The 19,690-nt window shown below is 50.0% G+C and overlaps 1 protein-coding gene across 2 annotated transcripts; it reads left to right on the top strand.

The window, feature by feature from the left end:
• Positions 1–7,087: 7,087 nt before the first annotated feature.
• SPINT1 (serine peptidase inhibitor, Kunitz type 1) lies at positions 7,088–19,241 on the top strand. 2 transcript variants are annotated; one of them, XM_016220382.2, is made up of 10 exons: positions 7,088–7,618; positions 14,576–14,703; positions 14,911–15,049; positions 15,135–15,353; positions 15,482–15,508; positions 15,846–15,971; positions 16,081–16,131; positions 16,863–17,033; positions 17,244–17,291; positions 17,724–19,241. In XM_016220382.2, exons 1-10 carry the CDS (start codon positions 7,162–7,164, stop codon positions 17,933–17,935), a joined length of 1,578 nt encoding a protein of 525 aa, XP_016075868.2. In that variant the 5' UTR covers positions 7,088–7,161; the 3' UTR covers positions 17,936–19,241. The 2 variants fall into 2 exon arrangements, with proteins under 2 accessions (XP_016075868.2, XP_087678360.1); XM_087822234.1 differs by having other exon boundaries at positions 7,134–7,618; positions 15,135–15,305.
• The last annotated feature ends 449 nt before the right edge of the window (positions 19,242–19,690 follow it).

The raw sequence follows: 19,690 nt of genomic DNA, 5'->3' as shown, positions 1-19,690 counted from the left end.
TACACCATAACAAAATTTGTTCTTTTCTTATGAATTTACAATATCTAAATGAAAATAAGCCAGTGTAAAATTGGGGGGGAAACAGGCTTTATTAACCAAATTGTTAGATAGGACAAGGGTCTCAGGGTCTGGACAGTTCTTAAATGTTATTTCTTCCTAATGTAAAAATGTAGCACAATATTTTGCAGATGCAGCTGTAAAAAGAATGAGCTGACAGGAATTCAACCAGATAAATGTCACTAAGAAATCAGCATGTAATTCACCAAATAGTGTATATAAGCAATGGCTAAGGCTCCCTTTAGGAAGACAGAGCTTTGGATTGAATTCCCTGTCTCCTTTACTTGCTGCAAGTAAATAAAACTACCTTGCAACAACTACCTCTCACTTTTTAATTTTTAAATATGTCTTTATTGACTTTAGGGAGAGGAAGGGAGAGGGAGAGAGAGGTATAGAAACATCAATGATGAGAGAGTCATTGATCAGCTGCCTTCTACATGCTCCACACTGGGGATCGAGCCCACAACCCAGGCATGTGCCCTGACTGGGAATCGAACCAAGATCACCTGGATCCTAGGTCGATGCTCAAATGCTGAGCCATGCTGGCCTGGCTACCACCTCTCACTTTTGAATAGAGCACCCCAAGTGACAAACCCCTTGAGTTCAGTAAAATGATGTCTTGATTTTTCTAAATGACAAAAGTTTTATTTTACTTATTTATTTTTAATCCTTGGAGGATATGTTTTCCCATTGCTTTTCAGAGAGAGTGGAAGGGGGAGGGAAGAGAGAAACACTGATGTGAGAGAGACACATAGTCTTTGGGGCCCCAGGCAACAATGCACTAGGAATATCTTTCTCCCCATTTTTCACAATGACCAAGTTGAGAATACGGAGATTGGCATCCACAATGCAACCTAGAATAGATTTGCACTTTCTCCACTCCTTGGTATGTAACAGGAATGCCCCTTACTCACTAGCAGGCAAGCATTGAATTAAAAAAAAAATTAAATGAACTCTTAATGTCATATTTAATTTGATGATGTGCCTTTGATTTTATTTGACTAGGGCTGGGGATCGAGCCTGCAACCAAGGTATGTGCCCTTGGCTGGAATCGAAGTGGGGTCCCTTCAGTCAGCGGGCTGATGCTCTCACCATTGAGCAAAACCAGCTAGGGCAAGAGTTTTATTTTTAACACTAAACATGGGAGCTGTTTCTTAGCAAACTTGTTTAGAAAGTCTAATGTTGTGTTCTATATTAGATTGCCCCATTCTTTGTATGAAGCTGATTTTGATCTTTGTGTTTTTAAGTTCCTTTACTTTATAGTTGTGGTTGTACATTTTCTTAAATATGTCTTTACTGATTTTAAAGAGAGGGAGAGAGAGAGAGAGAGAAACATCAGTGATAAGAGAGTCATTAATTCTCTGCCTCCTGTATGTCCTCTACTGGGGATTGAGCTGGCAACCTGGGCATGTGCCCTGACCCGGAATCGAACTGCGATCTCCTGGATCATAGGTGGATGCTCAACAGCTGAACCACACTAGCTGGGCTGTAGTTGTACTTTTAAAAAAACAGTACATTATTTCATGTCTTCAAAAATGTGACTTACAGAACATTGCAAAAGATTAAAAACAAAGTAATGTAAAAATCTTACAAATTAAATGAATTCTTGCCCTAGCTGGTTTGTCTCAGTGGTTAGAGCATCAGCTGGTGAACTAAAGGGTCTCAGTTCGATTCCGGTCAAGGACACGGACCTCGGTTGCAGGCTCAATCTTGGCCCAGTTGGGGTGAGTGCAGGAGGCAACCAATTGATATGTTTCTCTCACATTGATGTCCCCCACCCCCCGCCTTCCATTCTCTCTGAAAAGCAATGGAAGAAATATCCTCCAGTGAGGATTAAAAAAAAAATTTAAATGAATTCTTAATGTCGTATTTAACCTGATGATGTGCCTTTGATTTAATTTGGGACACTTTTAAAAGGATACCTTGTGTCTGTAATTATCTTTGAGGAGTTTGCAAGTACAATTTCTGCTAAATTCATCATCTTCCATGATTAAAAAAAAGAATTCTCTCCCTGGCTAGTGTGGCTCAGTTGGTTGGGCATCATCCTATGCGCTGAAAGGTTGCCCATTTGATTCCTGGTCAGGGCACATGTTCAGGTTTCAGACTGGATCTCGGGTAGGGGGCATGCAGGAGACAGCCAATCGGTGTTTTGCTCTCACATCAATGTTTCTCTCTCTCCCTCTCCCTTCTTCTCTCTCTAAAAATCAAATTTTAAAAATTCTTCAAAAATGCCCCTTTTAGGGCTGCAGCAGTATCTGAAAGGACCAGTCTCCTTTAAATAAAGATTAAACCAATGACAATGAACTTACCTTAAAAAATATTGCATACTTTCCCCAAATTCCTTATAAAAAAAAAATCCTTGATTCTGCATAATCAAGGAAATTAGTGGGCTTTTGCTTAGACTATTAAAACTAAAATTTATTCTGTAAATATATTATCCTTCTGTTTCAGTTATTATTGCCATATAACAAACCATCCCAAAATTTAAAGGTTAAAAACAAACACATCCATTTATTTGTTTATGAATCAGCAACTTGGGCAGGGCTTGGCAGGTCCGGCTAATCTTTGCTGGGGCAACTAGTTTGGGGCTAAGAATGCTTAATGCAGCTCCTCAGCTGGGGTTGGCTGTGAGATAGCTGGACCCCTCTCTCTCCCTGACAGTCTCTTCTGCTCTCTTCGGGTGGCCTCTCTCCTACAGGGTAAACGTCTATACATTACAAATGGTTCTAAAGAGGACAAATGGAAGCCACAAGGCTGAAGCCTAAAAATCATCTGATACCACTTCTGCTATGTCCTATTGGTCCAAGCAAGTTACAGATTCAAAGGGAGGGAAAAGATAGACGCCCCCTCTTGGTGGGAGGAGCAGCCTGCACATATAGAAAGGTGAGGTCTGGTCTACCACCTTTTTTTGTTGTTAATCCTCACTCAAGGATACGTTCTTATTGACTTTAGAGAGAGAGGAAAGGGGAGAGAGAGAAAAAAACATCAAGTACTCACCCTGACAGGGGGTGGGTGAGGGATCTAATACACAACCTAGGTATGTGCCCTGACTGGGAATCGAACCCACAACCTTTTGGTGTACCAGATGATACTCCAACCAACTGAGCCACACCTGCCAGGGCATACTTGTTTGATCTCAAAGGAAATGAAGACTATAGCATAAATCCTGGCCTTTTCTTCTCCAAGTTAACAAAGGGAGAGGGAGCCAAATGGTCTAACAAAAGAGCTAATTCATCCAGACACCTGCCCCTGGGCCTGCAATATAGAATTTGAAAATATCATCTGGAAATGCTTTGTAGAAAGGCAGGTCATAATCACAGAAAGGGCCCAAGATTGGCAGTCAAGAGACTTTAAGTATGGTCCGGCCTTTGCCACATACTAGCTGTATGTCTCTGAACAAATCAAGGACAAATCTCTGGACCTCAGTTTCCTCTCTGTAAGGGGAAGGCCTTTAACTAAGGCCCCCAACAGCTCTGACACTCTCTGCCTCTCCACAGACAGAATTTCATGAATCCATCCAGGTAACAGCTGGCTCTGTACACACTGTCAGAGAGGCTCTTGGGGGTCACTGAGGGTCTGAACAGGTGAAGGGCAGATGAAGGCAGGGCTGGAGGAGGGAATCTTATGCAGTGTGCAGGGTGCTGGAAGTCCATCTGGAAGCTGGCACAAAGCCCAGAGCAAGGACAGCGGTGTCAATAAACAAGAAGGGATAGATATGAGCAATTACCAGGGAAGACTGTCAGGACCCAGGGGCTGTCTGGATGTTCGCAGGGAAAGTCCAAGGAAAGACAGGGGGTACACATAACTCCGAAGTGACTGGGGCAATGAGGCCAGGAGAAAATGTGGAGAGAAGAGCAATTTGGAGTTAAATATGAGGAATGTGGAGGTAATCATGATGTATTTCTCTCTTCGTTATGGAAGCAGGCCACATTCACTAAAGGAACTTAGAAAATAATTTAAAAACTAAAAAGAAAATCTTACTCCATATTTCCACTTCAAATGCCATCACTTTCACCATTTTGTTGGACTATCTTTTTCCCTCTCACATGTAGTTTTTCTTTTTAGTGTGTCAGAAGCAGCTTAAGGTAGTGGGGAAAGTGTAGTTTTGTTTGTTTTTTATTGATTTTTAGAGAGAGAGGAAAGAAGAGAGCCCAAAACCCAGCCAAGAGCCCTGACCTGGAGTTGATCCGGCAACCTTTTGGTGTATCAGAGGATGGGATGACGCCCAACAGACTGAGCTACACTGGCCAGGGCAGAAAAGTGTAGTTTTTAATGTCAGAGAGACAGGATAAAATTCTGGCTCTGTCACTTTTTTCAGGTAACACTTATTGAGCACTCATGGTGTCACATGTTTTTTCTGTATTAATTCATTTAATCCTCATAATAACCCCATGAAGCCCTATTTTGTAAACAAGGAGACTAAGGCACAGAGAGACTGAATAACTTGCCTAAGGCACACCAAGAGGAAGCGGCAGAGGAGAGAATTAAACCCAGTAGTCCGCAAGCTCAACCCCTATACAGGCCTGCCTCCCACTCTTCATGTGACCTTGACAGAGTTAGTAAACTTCTCTGCAAAGTGGAAACTATTCTGAGTTGTCTGAGCATTAGCAATTATATATGTCAAGTGCCTGGCAGGCTCTTACCTAATGGCTGCTCACCGCTTGAAAATGAGTTTTTGTTTCAGTCAAGCTGAATCTGAGGTGAGAGTGGAACTTCCATCTGAACTCAGAACTGCAAGTGTGGAAAAGCCCACTGAAGCAATGGAATGGGACTCCAATCCCCATTCTGCCACCTGCCACATGACTCTACCAGTTAGATAACCATCTGAGCCTGTTTGCTCATCTGTAAAATGGGGATAAAAATAGTACCTACTTTCTTGGTTTGAGTATATGAGGCAATATGAGGGAAGTATTGAGGAGCAGGGTTTGGGCACTATTGGTGCTTGATAAAAGTAGGTTTTTATAATGGTGTGTATGACGAATGTAATGATAAATCTGTGGTAATATAATAGTACATAAGGTAATAGTCTCTTGTTAGGATTTTGGTATGTATAAGGTACTGGGGGAGGTAGGAATGAAACCACAAAACCCTTTATTCCCAGTAACTGCACAATCATCTATTTCATTCCCAGCATACCATCATTGACTGCCCTCTGTCCACTACTGTGCCAGAGGCTGTGAAAAAACTCAGAACATCCAGAGAAAGGGAGACAGACCCCAGATTCCCACTCATAATGTGGGCAGCTGGGAGATGTTGCAGTTCAGCCAGAAAATGACCAAAGGGTTGGCTACAAGACTTAATAGGTAAAGCTGTTTAGATAATAAATTAGGAAGAATTTTCTCATGGAGGGGGGAAGGTTAAGTCATCATGAAAAGGTGTGGAATCTCTTTTTTGGAAAAGCATTAATAGGACCAACCTTGCTCTGTAAGGAATGGTCTTTAAGGGGAGTCCTTCATTCAGGAAAAGCAATGAGCATGGCTTCAAGGAATCTGCGGTTCTGTGAAGGTCATTAACTCAACTACTTTGGTGAGCTGGAACCTCTAGCTTCCAAGGATAGCATTTCACTTCAAGAGAGTGGCGGACTCTCCACTAGGAGCATCCCCTTAGTGGTAGAGGGGAAGGAATCTGCGCTCCAGGGGAGGGAGCAGGAGACCCGTGAGCGCTGACACGGACTCCAAAGTAAACCGACGGGTAAACGACCGCGAGAAAGGGCCTCAAACCACAGGCGACCACCAGACCACCCAAGGCCAATAGGCGGGGGGGAGGGGTGCAGAGATGCTAACCAGCCCCGAGCACACCAGTGGAGGAGACTCGCCCTCACCAGGTCTGGCATCTCTTTTCCCTTCCCCCGCCTATTGGCCTTGGGTGGTCTGGTGGTCGCCTTTTCTTCGAGGCCCTTTCTCGCGGTCGTTTACCCGTCGGTTTACTTTGGAGTCCGTGTCAGCGCTCACGGGTCTCCTGCTCCCTCCCCTGGAGCGCATTTTCCTGGTAGCGGGAAATCGCCTGTTTCTCAGTCAGGCAGAATGAAGGGCTTCTCGGGACCGGCAAGGACGGTGACTCGGGTGCAGTCACCCGGATTCCACTCATCATATAGGTGCAGCCACACAGCTTCTGGGACCTCTTACCGCCACGAGATGGAAATGATTTCCCGAGGGCTGACGACCACGGCGAAGTCTTTTGCGTGGGGCTTTCCCCCTTTTCTCCACCCCAAGCCCCTTCCCGGGCGCCTCAGGCCAGCGGCTGGGAATGCAGCTCCGGACCCCAAAGGGAAGCCCAGGCAGCCGCCCCACGCGGAACGCCCGCCCCTCAGGTGCCGGACTTCACTGGAGCGCCCTGGCGTGTCTGGATCTTCGGGGGTCAGGGTGCTGTTCTGGGGCGCGGCCCCACCCCCCGCGAGCTGGACTCGGTGCAGCCGGCGTAGAGCAGCCTCCAGGGGCGCACTCGGGCGTCGGGCGCCGGGGGCCTCACCCCCTCCGGGGAGCAGGCTGCGGGGGAGGAGTCGGGATCCTGGGGCCGCGGAAGGGGTGCCCGGGAAGCTGGGCTGGGAAGCGCGGGGCGAGGCGCTTGGGCGTGGGCTGGGGCGGCGGCGCCAGGGTTAATGCCCGCCCCGCCCGGGCGCGCTGACTCAGTTTCACCAGAAACTAGGGGGAGGAGAAGGCGGGTCTCCAGGGCACCCCGCACCTGGGCGGAAGCGGCGGCCGGAACCGCGCAGGAAGCCGGGACCGGAACCTCGGGCCGGGCCCCACCCCAATCACCTGCGCAGGTAACCTGGGCCCGGGAGGCGGAGCGGGCTCGGAGCATGTTTGGCCCTTTGTTCCGCGCTCGCGCGTGTGTCCGGGTACGTGACCTCCTTAGCCGTCCTTTGGGCCGTGGGCCTGGCGGCCGGGTCTCCCGGGGTGCTCCGTGCTCCCCAGCCCTCCCCCTCACTTCCTCCGGGCCGGACCGCCTCTCCTCGATGTCTCCGGGGCGGATCCGGCTCCCCGGCTGATCCCGGGTGCCTCCACCTCTGTCTCCTCCCCTCTTTCAGGTCGCACGCAGAGCCCAGAGGCCAGCACTGTGAAGGTGACCCTGGTCCGCAGGAGGGCGACGGCCCCCGGGAAGACGATGGCTGGCGGCCCCCTCCCCCAGGCCCGCGTCCCGGCGGTCGCCTGGTGGCTCCTGTGTGCGCTCGGCCTGTCGGGCGCCGACGCCGGGCCGCCGCCCACGCCCCCCGCGCTGCCCGCTGGAGCCGCCTGCCTGGACCGCTTTACCCCCGGGGTGCCCGCTTTCGTGCTCGACACCGACGCCTCGGTCAGCAACGGGGCCACCTTCCTGGGCTCTCCCCCCGTGCGCCGGGGCCGGGACTGCGTGCGCGCCTGCTGCACCACCCAGAGCTGCAACCTGGCGCTGGTGGAGCTGCAGCCGGCCGGCGGGGAGGACGCCGTCGCCGCCTGCTTTCTCATCAACTGCCTCTACGAGCAGAACTTCGTGTGCAAGTTCGCGCCCAAGGAGGGCTTCGTCAACTACCTCACCAGGGAGGTTTACAGCTCCTACCGCAAGCTGCGGACTCAGGGCTTTGGAGGTAAGACGGGGGTGCGGCGATGGATGGGTTTGGGGAGACTCAGAAAAGGGGCTGGTTCTGGAGTCCTGGAAGAGGAGAGCTTCGGAAAGGGGTTCATGAGAAGAGTCCCATTCTCTACCACCTCCTCCTTAGAAGGAGGCAGTATAAACAGTAAACAAAGGACGGGCTTGGTGAGTGAGGAGGGGTGACATCCTGAATTCAGGGTGGTGTTGAGTGGGCTGGTGCTCTGGGATGTGTGTGTGGAGTGGAGGAGACAGTTCCTGGGATTCTCGATTTCTGGCCCTGATATGCTTCTGAGTCAGGGAATGAGCTGTCTGGAGGCCTCCTGGTAACTAGCAGGCACCCCCTGGGCCAGGCACCCCCAGGCCTAGCCCGGTCTGAGGCACTTTGAGGCCCTGTCAAGCGAGCCTGGTGAAGGAGAGTCTCCTCCTCCACTGATGGACATGGGACTGGTTAGCATCTCTGCACCCCTTCCCCAGCCTATTGGCCTTTGGTGGTCTGGGGGAAACTTCCAGACCCCAGACACTAAAGAACAAGTCCAGTCTGGGGTTGACCCAAAAGGGGAGGGGGGCATGTGTGGGCACAGTAGCCATAGGCTCTGGGCTGGGGGTAAGAAGGGTTGTGGGTGAGTCAGTTCACCACTATGTATACCTTGTAGGGGAGGGATGTCAGCTGTCCAGGCAGGTGTGTTTTGCGTGAGCCAGGCAGGACTCTCTCTCCCTGCCTTAGGATCTAGTAGCCAAGCTGTCTGCTCATCTTGTTTACTTCCGGGGATAAGGGCAAAGTGGGGGACGGGGCTCCTCCTCTTTCCTCCTGGGACTGAGCAATTAGTTGGGATCAGGGCCATTCCAGAGACCTTCGTTCCCCATTCTCTCCACCTGCTGTCCTGGCCAGGTGGGGCTCCAGGGCAGGGATGGGTCACCACTGATAACCTCTGTTAGCACTTTACAGCTTTGTGATTGCTGTACTATTTCATTCACCCTCTCACTGAGGCCTCATGACAACCACCTCTGAAAAGGGTGCTATTAGTCATCATCCCATTTTTCAGATTAGGAAACTGACTCCCATATTAAATAATTTGTCCGTAAATGGTAGACCTGGGACTCAACCCTAGGTAGGACCTCAAAAAGCCCTGTGCTATTGCCTGGCCCGCATGGCTCAGTGGTTGAGCATCGGCCTATGATCCAAGAGATCTCGGTTCTATTCCCGGTCAGGGCACATGCGGGGTTTGCAGGCTCAATCCCCAGTAGGGGGTGTGCAGGAGGCAGCCGATCAATGACTCTCGTCATTGATGTTTCTATGTCTCTCTCTCTCCCCCTCTTCCTTCCTCTCTCTGAAATCAATAAAGATATATTAAAAAAAAAAAAAGTCCTGTGCTGTTTTTCACACAGGACCACCTTTCTGGAAGGAACCTGTCTCTGATCCAAGACAGCCCAACAGGTAGCAGAGCCAGAGCCCAAGGGCCAGGACTGGGCTGGGGCTGAGTCTGGGGGTGGTTTCAGTTCTGGAAAGTGGACAAGGGACTGTCCTCTCCAGCCCTTTTCTGGACTAGTCTCTCCCAGGTTAAGGGCCCACTTTTCTTCCTCTCCTTCAAAGAGTTCTCCCGGGTCTCCAGGACGGGGAACCATCTCTGGCCAGGCTGGGCCACCAAGTCCCACTGGGCCAGGACCTGAGCCTGTTCCACAAGGAAGTGGCAGAGAGTGTAGGTGGTGATGACTCTAATTGACCTGAGCCTCCTGTGCCCATCATGCGCTGACAGTGGCCCCTTGGGAGTCCTATTCCCAGGCCAGTCAGGGCCTGAAACTCTGGGGTTTGGTCAGGGAGCTGAGCTGGACAGGGGCACATGGTCTTGAAACCAGTCTTCCTTATCTGGACTCGTCCCACCCCCAGATTAGTCTGTTTAGCACAAGACAGGATGGAGTAGGGATTTCCTGGGCACTTAGGGAGCAGGGTAGGGCTTGGGCTGGGTGTGAGGTCCAGGCCATTTTCAGGGTGTTGCAGTGCTTTGGGGAATGGGGGAAGTTGTGTGGTGTCAAGGAACCCATTCTCAGCTGAGTCCAGCTAGAGAGGTTGGAGGTAGGTAAGAGCAAGATAAAGTCATTATGTCAGGCAAGGTGGGTAGGTGCTTCTAAGCCTTTGATTCCTTTATTAGGTAGAGAAATGCTCCTCAGAGTGTGTTTGTTTGTTCCCCTTTCCCTGCCTGTGGCCAGGCCAGTCCAGTCCAGATTCCTGTGGCCTCCTGAGAACCCTGCTCCTTCCTCTTCTGCTTTCTCCCCCTTTCTGTTGGAGTGGCTTAGGACGTGGAGTCTGTGTTTGCCTAGAGATGTCCTGAGGCTGGCAGCTGGAGGAGAGGCTGGCGTTATTACCACTCTGGCCCTTTGCTCTCTTGGGGGTGGGAAGGAGGGCGTGGTAGGACAGGTCATCTGCCCCTTGCTCCTGGGCACTGAGGCTTAGAGACAACCAGCTGTGTGGGGGTGGACATTGCTGACTGGGCCCGAAGTCTGACACATCACTCTGCCTGCCTTTTCCACCTTGGGTGCTGGTGGGGCTAGCCTGTCTGTCTGCTAGGTAGACTGCCAAGTAGTCTGTCTTCTTTCCTCTTTCAGATAGCTGATTACTTTCTGAAAAATGCAAGGAGGGAGGAACAGGGTCCTCCCAGTCACTGCCCCCTTTGCTTTGTCTCTCAGAGGTCGCCTTGGGGCTAGCCCCTGTTGGTCTTCTGATCTCCAGCCAAGCTCCCGGGCTGGGGGGCAGTTCCAAACAAACACTTTCCTGCTCTCCTGGTTTTATTTCCCCTCAACCCCTGGAACCCAGATTTCCTTTTCACACTCTTGTAGGCTCTGCATCATGTGACATGTTTCTCTGTGGAAGCTCTCCCCTCCTATCCCTTTGCTGTCACTGTGTGTCCTGGTTTTCTCATCTGTCTGTGACCACCCTCTGTGAGTCCTCCATTGTATCTGCTTTCTCTGCCTCATCAAAGAGGAATCCTCGTGACTCAGCCCCCAGCCAGCTGCTCTTATTTCTTTACCTTCTCTTCTTCCTTTGAACTCCCTCTTACATTGGACATGCCCTCTGTAGAGCCTCTGTGAAGGGCAGTTTGGCAATATCTATCAAAACATGGGTGGAGACTAGTAAGAGTAGATGCCTCTGGAAAGAGGACCCTGGGTGTTAAGGAGAAGAGGGAATTTCTCACTACCCTTTTGTACTTTTTGAATTTACGTCATGTACATATATTACCTAAACTAAAAACAAAACCCCCAAGAATATAAAAGCAATCAAATTACACTTCTAAGCAACTGGGTAGCCTGCATATTACCTTCATCACAATTCCACTTGTAGGAATTCATTTTGTGGCTATGCTTATGCATGTGTAACACAGCTTCCCAGCAAGTTGTTCGCTGTAGCATTGCTTATAATAGCAAAGAATGGGGAAGATCACGATGTCTGCCAACACACCCTATCATTGGATACTGTGGTGATATTTTCATAATAATAATAAACTCCAAGGCAGCATGGTTTAGTTGTTGTTAGAGAAGGAAGGAGGGAGGGAGGGAAAACTAAATCAAGAGGAGACTGGTGGAATGGTTAAATAAGTTGTAAATTATGGAGTGTTTATGCAACAAGTACTGTGCAATGAAAAAGAAAAGAAACGCTATGTTGCATGCTTATGAACTCAATACTATTGATAGTCATACACACATGCACATACATAAACTAGGAAGAGTAGGTGCCCCTGGAAAGAGATGCCTGGGGGTTAAGGAGAAGAGGGAACTTCTCACTTTTGTACTCTTTGAATTCACGTCCTGTGCATGTATTACCTAAACTAAAAACAAAACCCCCAAGATTATAAAAGCAATCAAATTACACTTCTAAGCAAGTAGGTGGCCGGCAGCATGGTATTTTGGAGAGAGAATGAGCTATGGAGTCAGACAGAGCAGAGTTCAAATCCCAGCTCTGCCCTATAGAAACTGAGTGACCCTGGGCAAGTCATTTAACCTCTCTGGTGCCAGTTTTCTCCTCTGGAAGGAGGGATAAGAATGCAGTTGTGGCAGGGTGTTTAGGAAAGTAGGTGATACAGATCAGGGTGAGCAAACTTTCTATAAAGTTTCAAACAGTAAATACTTTAGGCTTTGTGGACCATACCATCTCTGTCGCAACTACTCAGTTCTGCTGTTGTGAGGTGAAAGCAGCCGTCTGCAATATGTAACCCAATAGGCAAGGCTGGTTCGGACACATTTGAATTTGATGTACTATCACATGTCACAAAAGATTATTATTCTGATTTTTTTCAACCATTTGAAAATATACTAGGCGGTAGGCTGGATTTGGTCTGTGGGCCTCATTTGCCTACCCCTGTTGTGAATAATGCAGGTCAAGTACCCAGCGTGGTGCTGAGTATAGATCCAGCAAGTGGCAGCTTTGTTAATTATGACTCCAGATCTGTTTCCAACCGTGGCCTCTCTGGAGCTCCCACTGTGTACCTCCCCTCTGGATGGTCTTACTTCCCTCAAATTTAAATTCTCTGTCACTGAACCTGCACAGTTACTCTGGATCTGGTTTTACTTCTGCCTGTGCCCTGCCTCTTCCTCCTCAGTTCCCAACCTGTCAGACACAGAAGCCTGAAGTGTCTGCCCAGCATTGTTGCTGACATCCTCCATTCCATTCCCGTAGCTGCCCCTTAATTCAGATCACTCTTGTTGCATCTGCCTTGACCCACTGTACCAGTCCACTCACCAGCCTCCTTGTTTCATAGGAATAATTCCAAACAGATGGTAAACCAGAGAGCTCCTGCTCCCCAGGCCCTCCGCCCTGCCTTAGCACTCCTGGACCTCTATCCTGCATCTAGGAGGTCAATATCTGCTGCAGCCAGGGCTTCTAGGACTCTGTACCGCTTCTCACAGCTGGTGTCCCCTACCTGTACCACCAGTTGTTAAACATTTGAATGTCACTCCTCCTGTGTCCACGTGCCCTGGCCTAGCATTCAGGGCCCTTTGAGGTCTGTCCAGGCCAGCTTGTCTCTTTAATGTTACCATGCCAGCCTTGCAAATCCTCAACTCTCTGCTTTGGCACCTCATGTTTTCTGTTGTCATCAACAACACAGCACATTCTTCCCCATAACCAAACAAATAAAAACAAAAATAAAAGAATCAAAAAATCCTTTCTCCTCTAAAAAAAATCTTCCCTTATTCTTCTAGTCTTTCAGAGCCTCTCCCTTCTCTGATGCCATCCACTTCCTTACCCCGTACACATACATGCATATTGCTTCATCTTCTTGGGGTCTTTTCTCCCATGTTGCTTCATGTTGTTGGGTCTCATCTGCCTAACTGGACTCTAATCCCCTCAAAGACAGTACTTATTTCCTGTAGCTGCTGTAATCAAGTATTACAAACTGAGTGACTTAAAACCACAGAAATTTATTTATTGTCTCACAGTTCTGGAGGCCGGAAGTCCAAAACCAAGGTGTTGGCAGGGCTCCGCTGCCTTTGACAACCCTAGAAAAGGGATCCATCTTTGCCTCATCCAGTTTCTGGTGGCTCCAGGGCTTCTTCAGCTTGTGGCTGCATAACTCCAATCTCTGCCTCTGTCTTCACAAAGCCTTTTCTTCCTTCACTCTATGTTCTTCTATCCTGTCTTTTATAAAGACACTTGTCATGCCCAGCTGGTGTGATGCTCAGTGGCTGAGCATCAACCCATGAACCAGGAGGTCATGGTTCGATTCCTGGTCAGGGCACATACCCGGGTTGCGTCTCGATCCCCAGTAGGGGGCGTGTAGGAGGCAGCCGATCAATGACTCTCTCATCATTGATGTTTCTCTCTTTCTCTCCCTCTCCTTTCCTCTCTCTGAAATCAGTAAAAATAATTTTTTTAAAAATCTCCTGTAAAGACATTTGTCACTGGCTTTAGCATCTACCCAGCTAATCCAGGATGATCTCATGTGGGAATGCTTAACTTGATTACTTCTGCAAAGATCCTTTTTCCAAATAAATTCACATTCATGAATTCTGGAGGTTAGACATGGACATGTATTTGGGGGGGCCACCATTCAACCCACTACAGGTGGGAATCCTGCTTTATGCTTTGTTTCTCTCTCCAACCCCTAGCCAGAAACTGAGAGAAGCCTCAGACACAGGCACTGTCAGGTTGAGGGAGAGTGTGGTTCCCTTAGACCCTCTCATAACTGGAGGCAGGGTCTATCTGAGGTGGCAAAGGCACCCTCTTCCTGTGGCCACTCACCCTGGAACACCAAGACTTGCCATGTTGCTGCCTGGGGACTCTGTGCTTTGGTCTCTGTCAGCAGCAGAGAACAGGCAGTGATAGGTGTTAATTCCACATTTACTTATTTGCTTTTCAAAAATATTGTTACTTTAACTTTTTTTTTTTTTTAATTCTCACCTGAGGATATTTTTTCTATTGCTTTTCAAAGAGAGTGGAAGGGAGGGAGAGAAACATCGATGTGAGAGAGACACATCAATTGGTTGCCTCCCGCAAGTGCCCCCACCGGGGATTGAGCCAGTAACTGAGATACGTGCCCTTGGCCGGAACCGAACCTGGGACCCTTCAGTCCACAGGCCAACGCTCTAACCATAGAGCCAAACTGGCCAGGACATTATTGTTGCCTTAACTTTTTTAAGCAGTTAGCACAAGACCTACTTACTATAGAAGATAGGAATAAGCCTCCCCTAAAAACATTTTTTTTCCCTAAGTGGAATCAGATGGCACATGCTATACAGTAATTGGTTTCAGAAAGTGAGTCTTACAACATAAAAATGTCATTAATACACTAAAGACATTATGTAAATAGAGCAAGAAAATCGTTTAGCTGTGGGTTCCCACCTGTGCCCCATGCTGGCTGCTGAGTCCTAGGTTGGTCTAGGTGTGGCCCATATAGCTCCCCACCCCAGGAGAGATCTAGATGGTCCATTCAGTGAGAGTTGACCTTACCTCACCTTCCCCTAGGGTCTCGGCTCCCCAAGATCTGGGCAGGCATAGACTTGAAGGTACAGCCCCAGGAACCTGTGGTACTGAAGGATATGGAGAACACAGATTGGCATCTGCTGCAGGGTGACCCGGACATCAGGGTAGAGGTGAGACACTGGTCTGGCTCCCTGATTCCACCTCAGCTCTCCTGTACCTCCTTTCTTTCTGGGCCTATAGGCCAAGGTGGATAGAAGCTGAGGATACATTTAATAGCAAGTCCCTTTGTTCTCCCTGGGGGGTTGCATGGCTGGGAGGACCTGGAGTAGCCCAAGGGCATCAGGGGGTCCCAGCCTAATGGCCACTCCTGTGTGTAGAGGAAAGATCTGGACCAGGTGGAACTATGGGGACTCAAGGAAGGCACCTACCTATTCCAGCTGACTTTGGCCAGCTCAGACGAGCCAGAGAGCACGGCCAACATCACAGTCACCGTTCTCTCCGCCAAGCAGACAGAAGGTGAAGGGGGGGAGGCGGCATCTGGAGTCACCCCCCTCTGTTGATTGGCCCCGTAGATGCCCCTCACAAGCTTTCTTCCCCACAGAATATTGCCTTGTAACCAAAAAGGTGGGCCGCTGCCGTGGTTCTTTCCCCCGCTGGTACTATGACCCCACAGAACAGATCTGCAAGAGTTTCGTTTATGGCGGTTGCTTGGGCAACAAGAACAATTACCTTCGGGAGGAAGAGTGCAAGCTAGCCTGCCGCGGTGTACAAGGTGGGCCTTTGCACGGCATCCTTGGGGCTCAGACGACTTTCCCTCAAGGTGGGTGGTCTCTCTTCAGCAGTCAGGGTGGTGGGCATGAGAGCCCCACATTCCCAGGTCCCCCATCAGCTCATCCATGCTGGGGCCTGGCCCTGTCTCCTCTCACTTTTTTCTTTTCTCTTTCCCAGGTCCCTCCAAGGAAAGGCACCATCCAGGTAGGCTTTGCTCCTTTCCCTATTCCTCTCACCCCTGCGAGATCTTCAGCCTATGTTATGTGCATGCCCTTTACCAAGCTGCTTTTCCCCATACCATTCCTGCCTTCATAGTATGTGGACGGTCCACAAGCACCCCATCCCTTGCAGCCTAGCATCCTCCTATCAGGATCTGCCCAGTTCATGTGTAGACGAGTTCATGGGGGACAGGTGGGGAAATAGGGGATATGTCATGATGCTCTGTTGGGGTAGAGAGGGCCAGGTAGATGATGGAACCATGGTACTTGCTGGCCTCTGCTGGAGTATGACCTCACCCTCTACCCCATTTCCCCCCACCCAGTGTGCTCTGGCACCTGTCACCCCACCGAGTTCCACTGCAGCGATGGCTGCTGCATCGACAGCTTTTTGGAGTGTGATGGCACTCCCGACTGCCCCGACGCCTCCGACGAGGCCACCTGTGAAAAATGTGAGGCCTGGGACATGGAGGGGTGGTGGGCAGCAGAGGGGGACGTCCTGACCATTCACCTGCACCCCTGGGAGACTGCTGTTGGGCCTCTAATCTTTCATCTTTGCAGATGCCAGTGGCTTCGAGGAGCTGCAGAACTTCCATTTCCCCAGTGACAAAGGTGAGATGCCCCCAGGTCCTCTGGGTGAGGGCAGGCGCTGGCACTGTCATCCTCACTCATCCTGTCACTGTGCTGAAAGGGCTTGCTGTGTCTACCAGGCTGTGGGCAGAAAGAGCCAGGGTAGGCTCCCAGTTCTCTTCTTTGACTGTGTATCCCAAGCATAGTCAGCCTCTTAACACCTTCAGAAATGTAGCCGTGCCCACAAATCACTGAGATGGAATTTAATTAATGTTTTTTATTAATCAATTACTCTTTTAACTTAATGTATTAAAAGGAAATTTCACATCACTACCGTAAATGGAAAGTCACTATTACATGCCACAACTTGAGATTGACTATTAAAATAAGTACAGTAGAATAATACAACGTTAATGAATTTTAGCTGGACATGGGTGCCTGCCAAGTCTTAGACCCTGAGCCGTTTCTGGTAAAAGGTAGACCACCAGTGCTAGAGCGAAAACCGAGACCTTGACACAATCACAACAGCTGAAAGAAGATTGAAAAAGAAATTGTTATGTGAGGCAGGGTAGTCACTTCTGTGCCTAAGATTACTCTCCAGGACTTGTCTTTCTTGCTTCTGGCAGCACTGCAAATGGGCCAGATGTTTCTGGGGCCCCTGAGGCCCTCACTGAACCACAATGTGACAAAGGTTGGGAGGTGGCAGGCAGCAACCTTGCGGAGCTTGGTAGCTAGTGGCCTTGCTTATCCCTCTGCCTTCTCCTCACCCCCAGGACACTGTGTGGACCTACCAGACACGGGCCTCTGTAAGGAGAGCATCCCACGCTGGTACTACAACCCCTTCAGGGAACACTGCGCCCGCTTTACCTATGGCGGTTGTTATGGCAACAAGAACAACTTTGAGGAGGAGCAGCAGTGTCTTGAGTCCTGTCGTGGCATCTCCAGTGAGCAGGGCAGTGGGGGTTGGAAGATGGGGAGGGGAAAGGCTTAGCTGGAGCATTCTGCTCTGTCCCAAAGCCTGGGCTGGTTACACTGAGTCCTCAGAGCCCCTGAAATGGGGGTGAGAGAAGATGACAATGGGGAGTCTGAGGCACTGGGGAGCAATTGAGTGTCAGCCCTTAATATTGACTTGTCTCTCCCCCATCATTTTGTAGAGAAAGATGTGTTTGGTCTGCGACGGGAAAGCCCCATTCCCAACATAGGTAAGCCCTGGTCTGCCCTGTTACCAATGAATAGTATCAACTCAAGAATCAACTCCATAGTTGGTTGTGACTGCCTAAACCTGTGTGGAGAAGGATCCTGAGGTTGGCTAGAGGGACAGAGTGTCACAAGCTAGTGATACCTACCATGGCAGGGGAGGGAAGCACAGTAAAGTGCATGGATGCACAGTAAAGGCCGTCAGTCGCGGGCCTTTCTCCGAGCTACCTGTAAGTAGAGCAACCTAGAGCTGAGGACCGAAGCCCATCAGAATCTGTCCCACTGAGCTCCCAATGGAGCCGTTTAGCTGTTCATGTGCTGGAGGTCCTTCCACATCTGGCATCCATTTGACTTGGTCCTTTCCATACAGAATGGACTGTGGGCATCAGAACTGAGCAGGCCCCAGGAGCTCCTCATTCTGCCCTTTCTTCCCCCAGGCTCCGCGGAGGTGGCTGTTGCAGTGCTCCTGACCATCTGCATCGTGGTGGTGGTATCCATCCTGGGGTACTGCTTCTTCAAGAACCAGAGAAAGGGCTTCCACGGATACCGCCACGGCCACCCCCCACCCCCTACCCCCGCCAGCTCCACAGTCTCCACCACCGAGGACACGGAGCACCTGGTCTATAACCATACCACCCGACCCCTCTGAGCCTGGGGCTGCCTTGGCTCTTCAGCCTGGGACTCTCACAGGCTCTCATGGGCTCTCATGGGCTTTCATGGGCACTCACGGGCTCTCACGGGCTCTCACGAGCTCTCACCAGCTTTCACCTGGCCCCTCTTCCTCCTTGCCAAGAAGGAGGCCTGGGCCGGGAAAGACTTTGGGACCAGACCCTTCCTCCCGTTTCTCAGGCCTCTCTGCCTCAGAGGCCAGGTCTCTAGCCCCTTTCAGCTAAGCTCAGGACACTTGTTCCTGAGAAAGCTCCAGTGCCTGAAAGGAGAGACAGCCTTTGAGTCAGGAATATGATGGACCTGCTTACCTTGGATTTCAGAGGAAGGTGGAGGTCTGTTTCCTGTTCAAAGCTGCCTGCCCCACACCGTGGCATTGGGAAGGGGCCTGGGCAGCGACAGAAGCTGGAGGCCCCAACCCTGTCCTGCAGAGCTACCCTTCCCACTCTGCACAGTTCAGAGCGGGGTTAAGGACCTCCCTATGTATTTTATGCTGTACAGAGTTGCTTTTTGTTTATTTAATGTCATGGGAGTGGATGAGAGGAGTGGAAAGTGGTTATCTGGCCTCTGCTGCCTCTCCCCTTCCCTCAAGAATGAGCCCCAATTTGGCCTGACCTAGCACATGGAACCAGAGCTGCCCCAAGCTCCCTGCACTCCCCTGGGCTCTCCGGCACCACACCCCCAGAACTCCCCCACTTCCCACAGGCTCCAGTCCACCCACAGTGTAATAAAATGGTTTGTTCTATGGGGCTTCTCTCTGCTCTGTGGGCCAGGAGAGGGACAAGGGCTGCTGGGGGGAGATGTGACCGCCTAGTCCAACCGGTTCAGGCTTTGGCCACCCTGTTTAGCAGGTTTTCCCACCCTTCCCGAAACTGCCCCAGCCCCTGAGGGTGGAGAGAAGTGCCAAGTTTGACCACCAGAGGGGAGGGTGAGAGGGCCATGGGAGTAGGGGGCCCAACAGAAGCTACCATGCTTCTGTGAAGTATTTCTTGTGCTTTGATCCAGGCAACAAGCCTGTGTAGTTGAAGAGAGGGAGGCGGGCACACTAACTCGAGCCCTGTTGCTTATCTTCATTCCCTTTGGTGTTGGGGCTAGGGACACAGGTCCCATCTGGCCTAGGTCACCACTGTCTCCCCACCTACAGAACCCTTGGCTTTACAGGAGTGTTGCTGCTTCCCAGACTCTGAACTCTTACCCAGGAGCCTTTGGTTGAGGTACTCCATTCCCACCCACATCCCTCCCTTTGTTTGAGCCACATCTTGGTGCCAAAAAATAAAATAAAAATCATGTTTTAATTCATTTCTTCATTTATTCAACAAATTATTGAGCTCCTATGTACTAAGTACTGCCAATCATTAGAAATTTGGTCTTGTCAAGATAAGCACATACAAAGCACTGTGTAAATGCTTGACATGTCTCGGGACACAACCCTGTGATGAAGGTACTATAATCTCCATTTTACAGATGAGGAAACTGATGACAAAGTTCTCAAAGTCTTCGAGCTAGTACAGGGAGACTGGATGTAAGCCCTAACTATGGCTCCAGTCTAGTCTTACAAAAGACTTAGATTGTGCTAAGTGCTCTACAGAAAAATAAAATGGCAACGTGAGAGCTTGGGGGCTAATTTCCATAACTGCACACACCCAGAAGACAAACACCCAGATCAAGAAACAGAGGGTCCCAACACCCCAGGATGGGCCTTTTGATGGGTAACTTTCATGCCTCTATGTTTTTGTGC

Source organism: Miniopterus natalensis, chromosome 1, assembly GCF_054644295.1.
Source record: "Miniopterus natalensis isolate mMinNat1 chromosome 1, mMinNat1.hap1, whole genome shotgun sequence".
In the NCBI taxonomy this organism is placed as follows: domain Eukaryota; kingdom Metazoa; phylum Chordata; class Mammalia; order Chiroptera; family Miniopteridae; genus Miniopterus; species Miniopterus natalensis.
The sequence above is the reverse complement of the archived record's forward strand: the minus strand, read 5'-3'. Positions and strand labels throughout refer to the sequence as shown.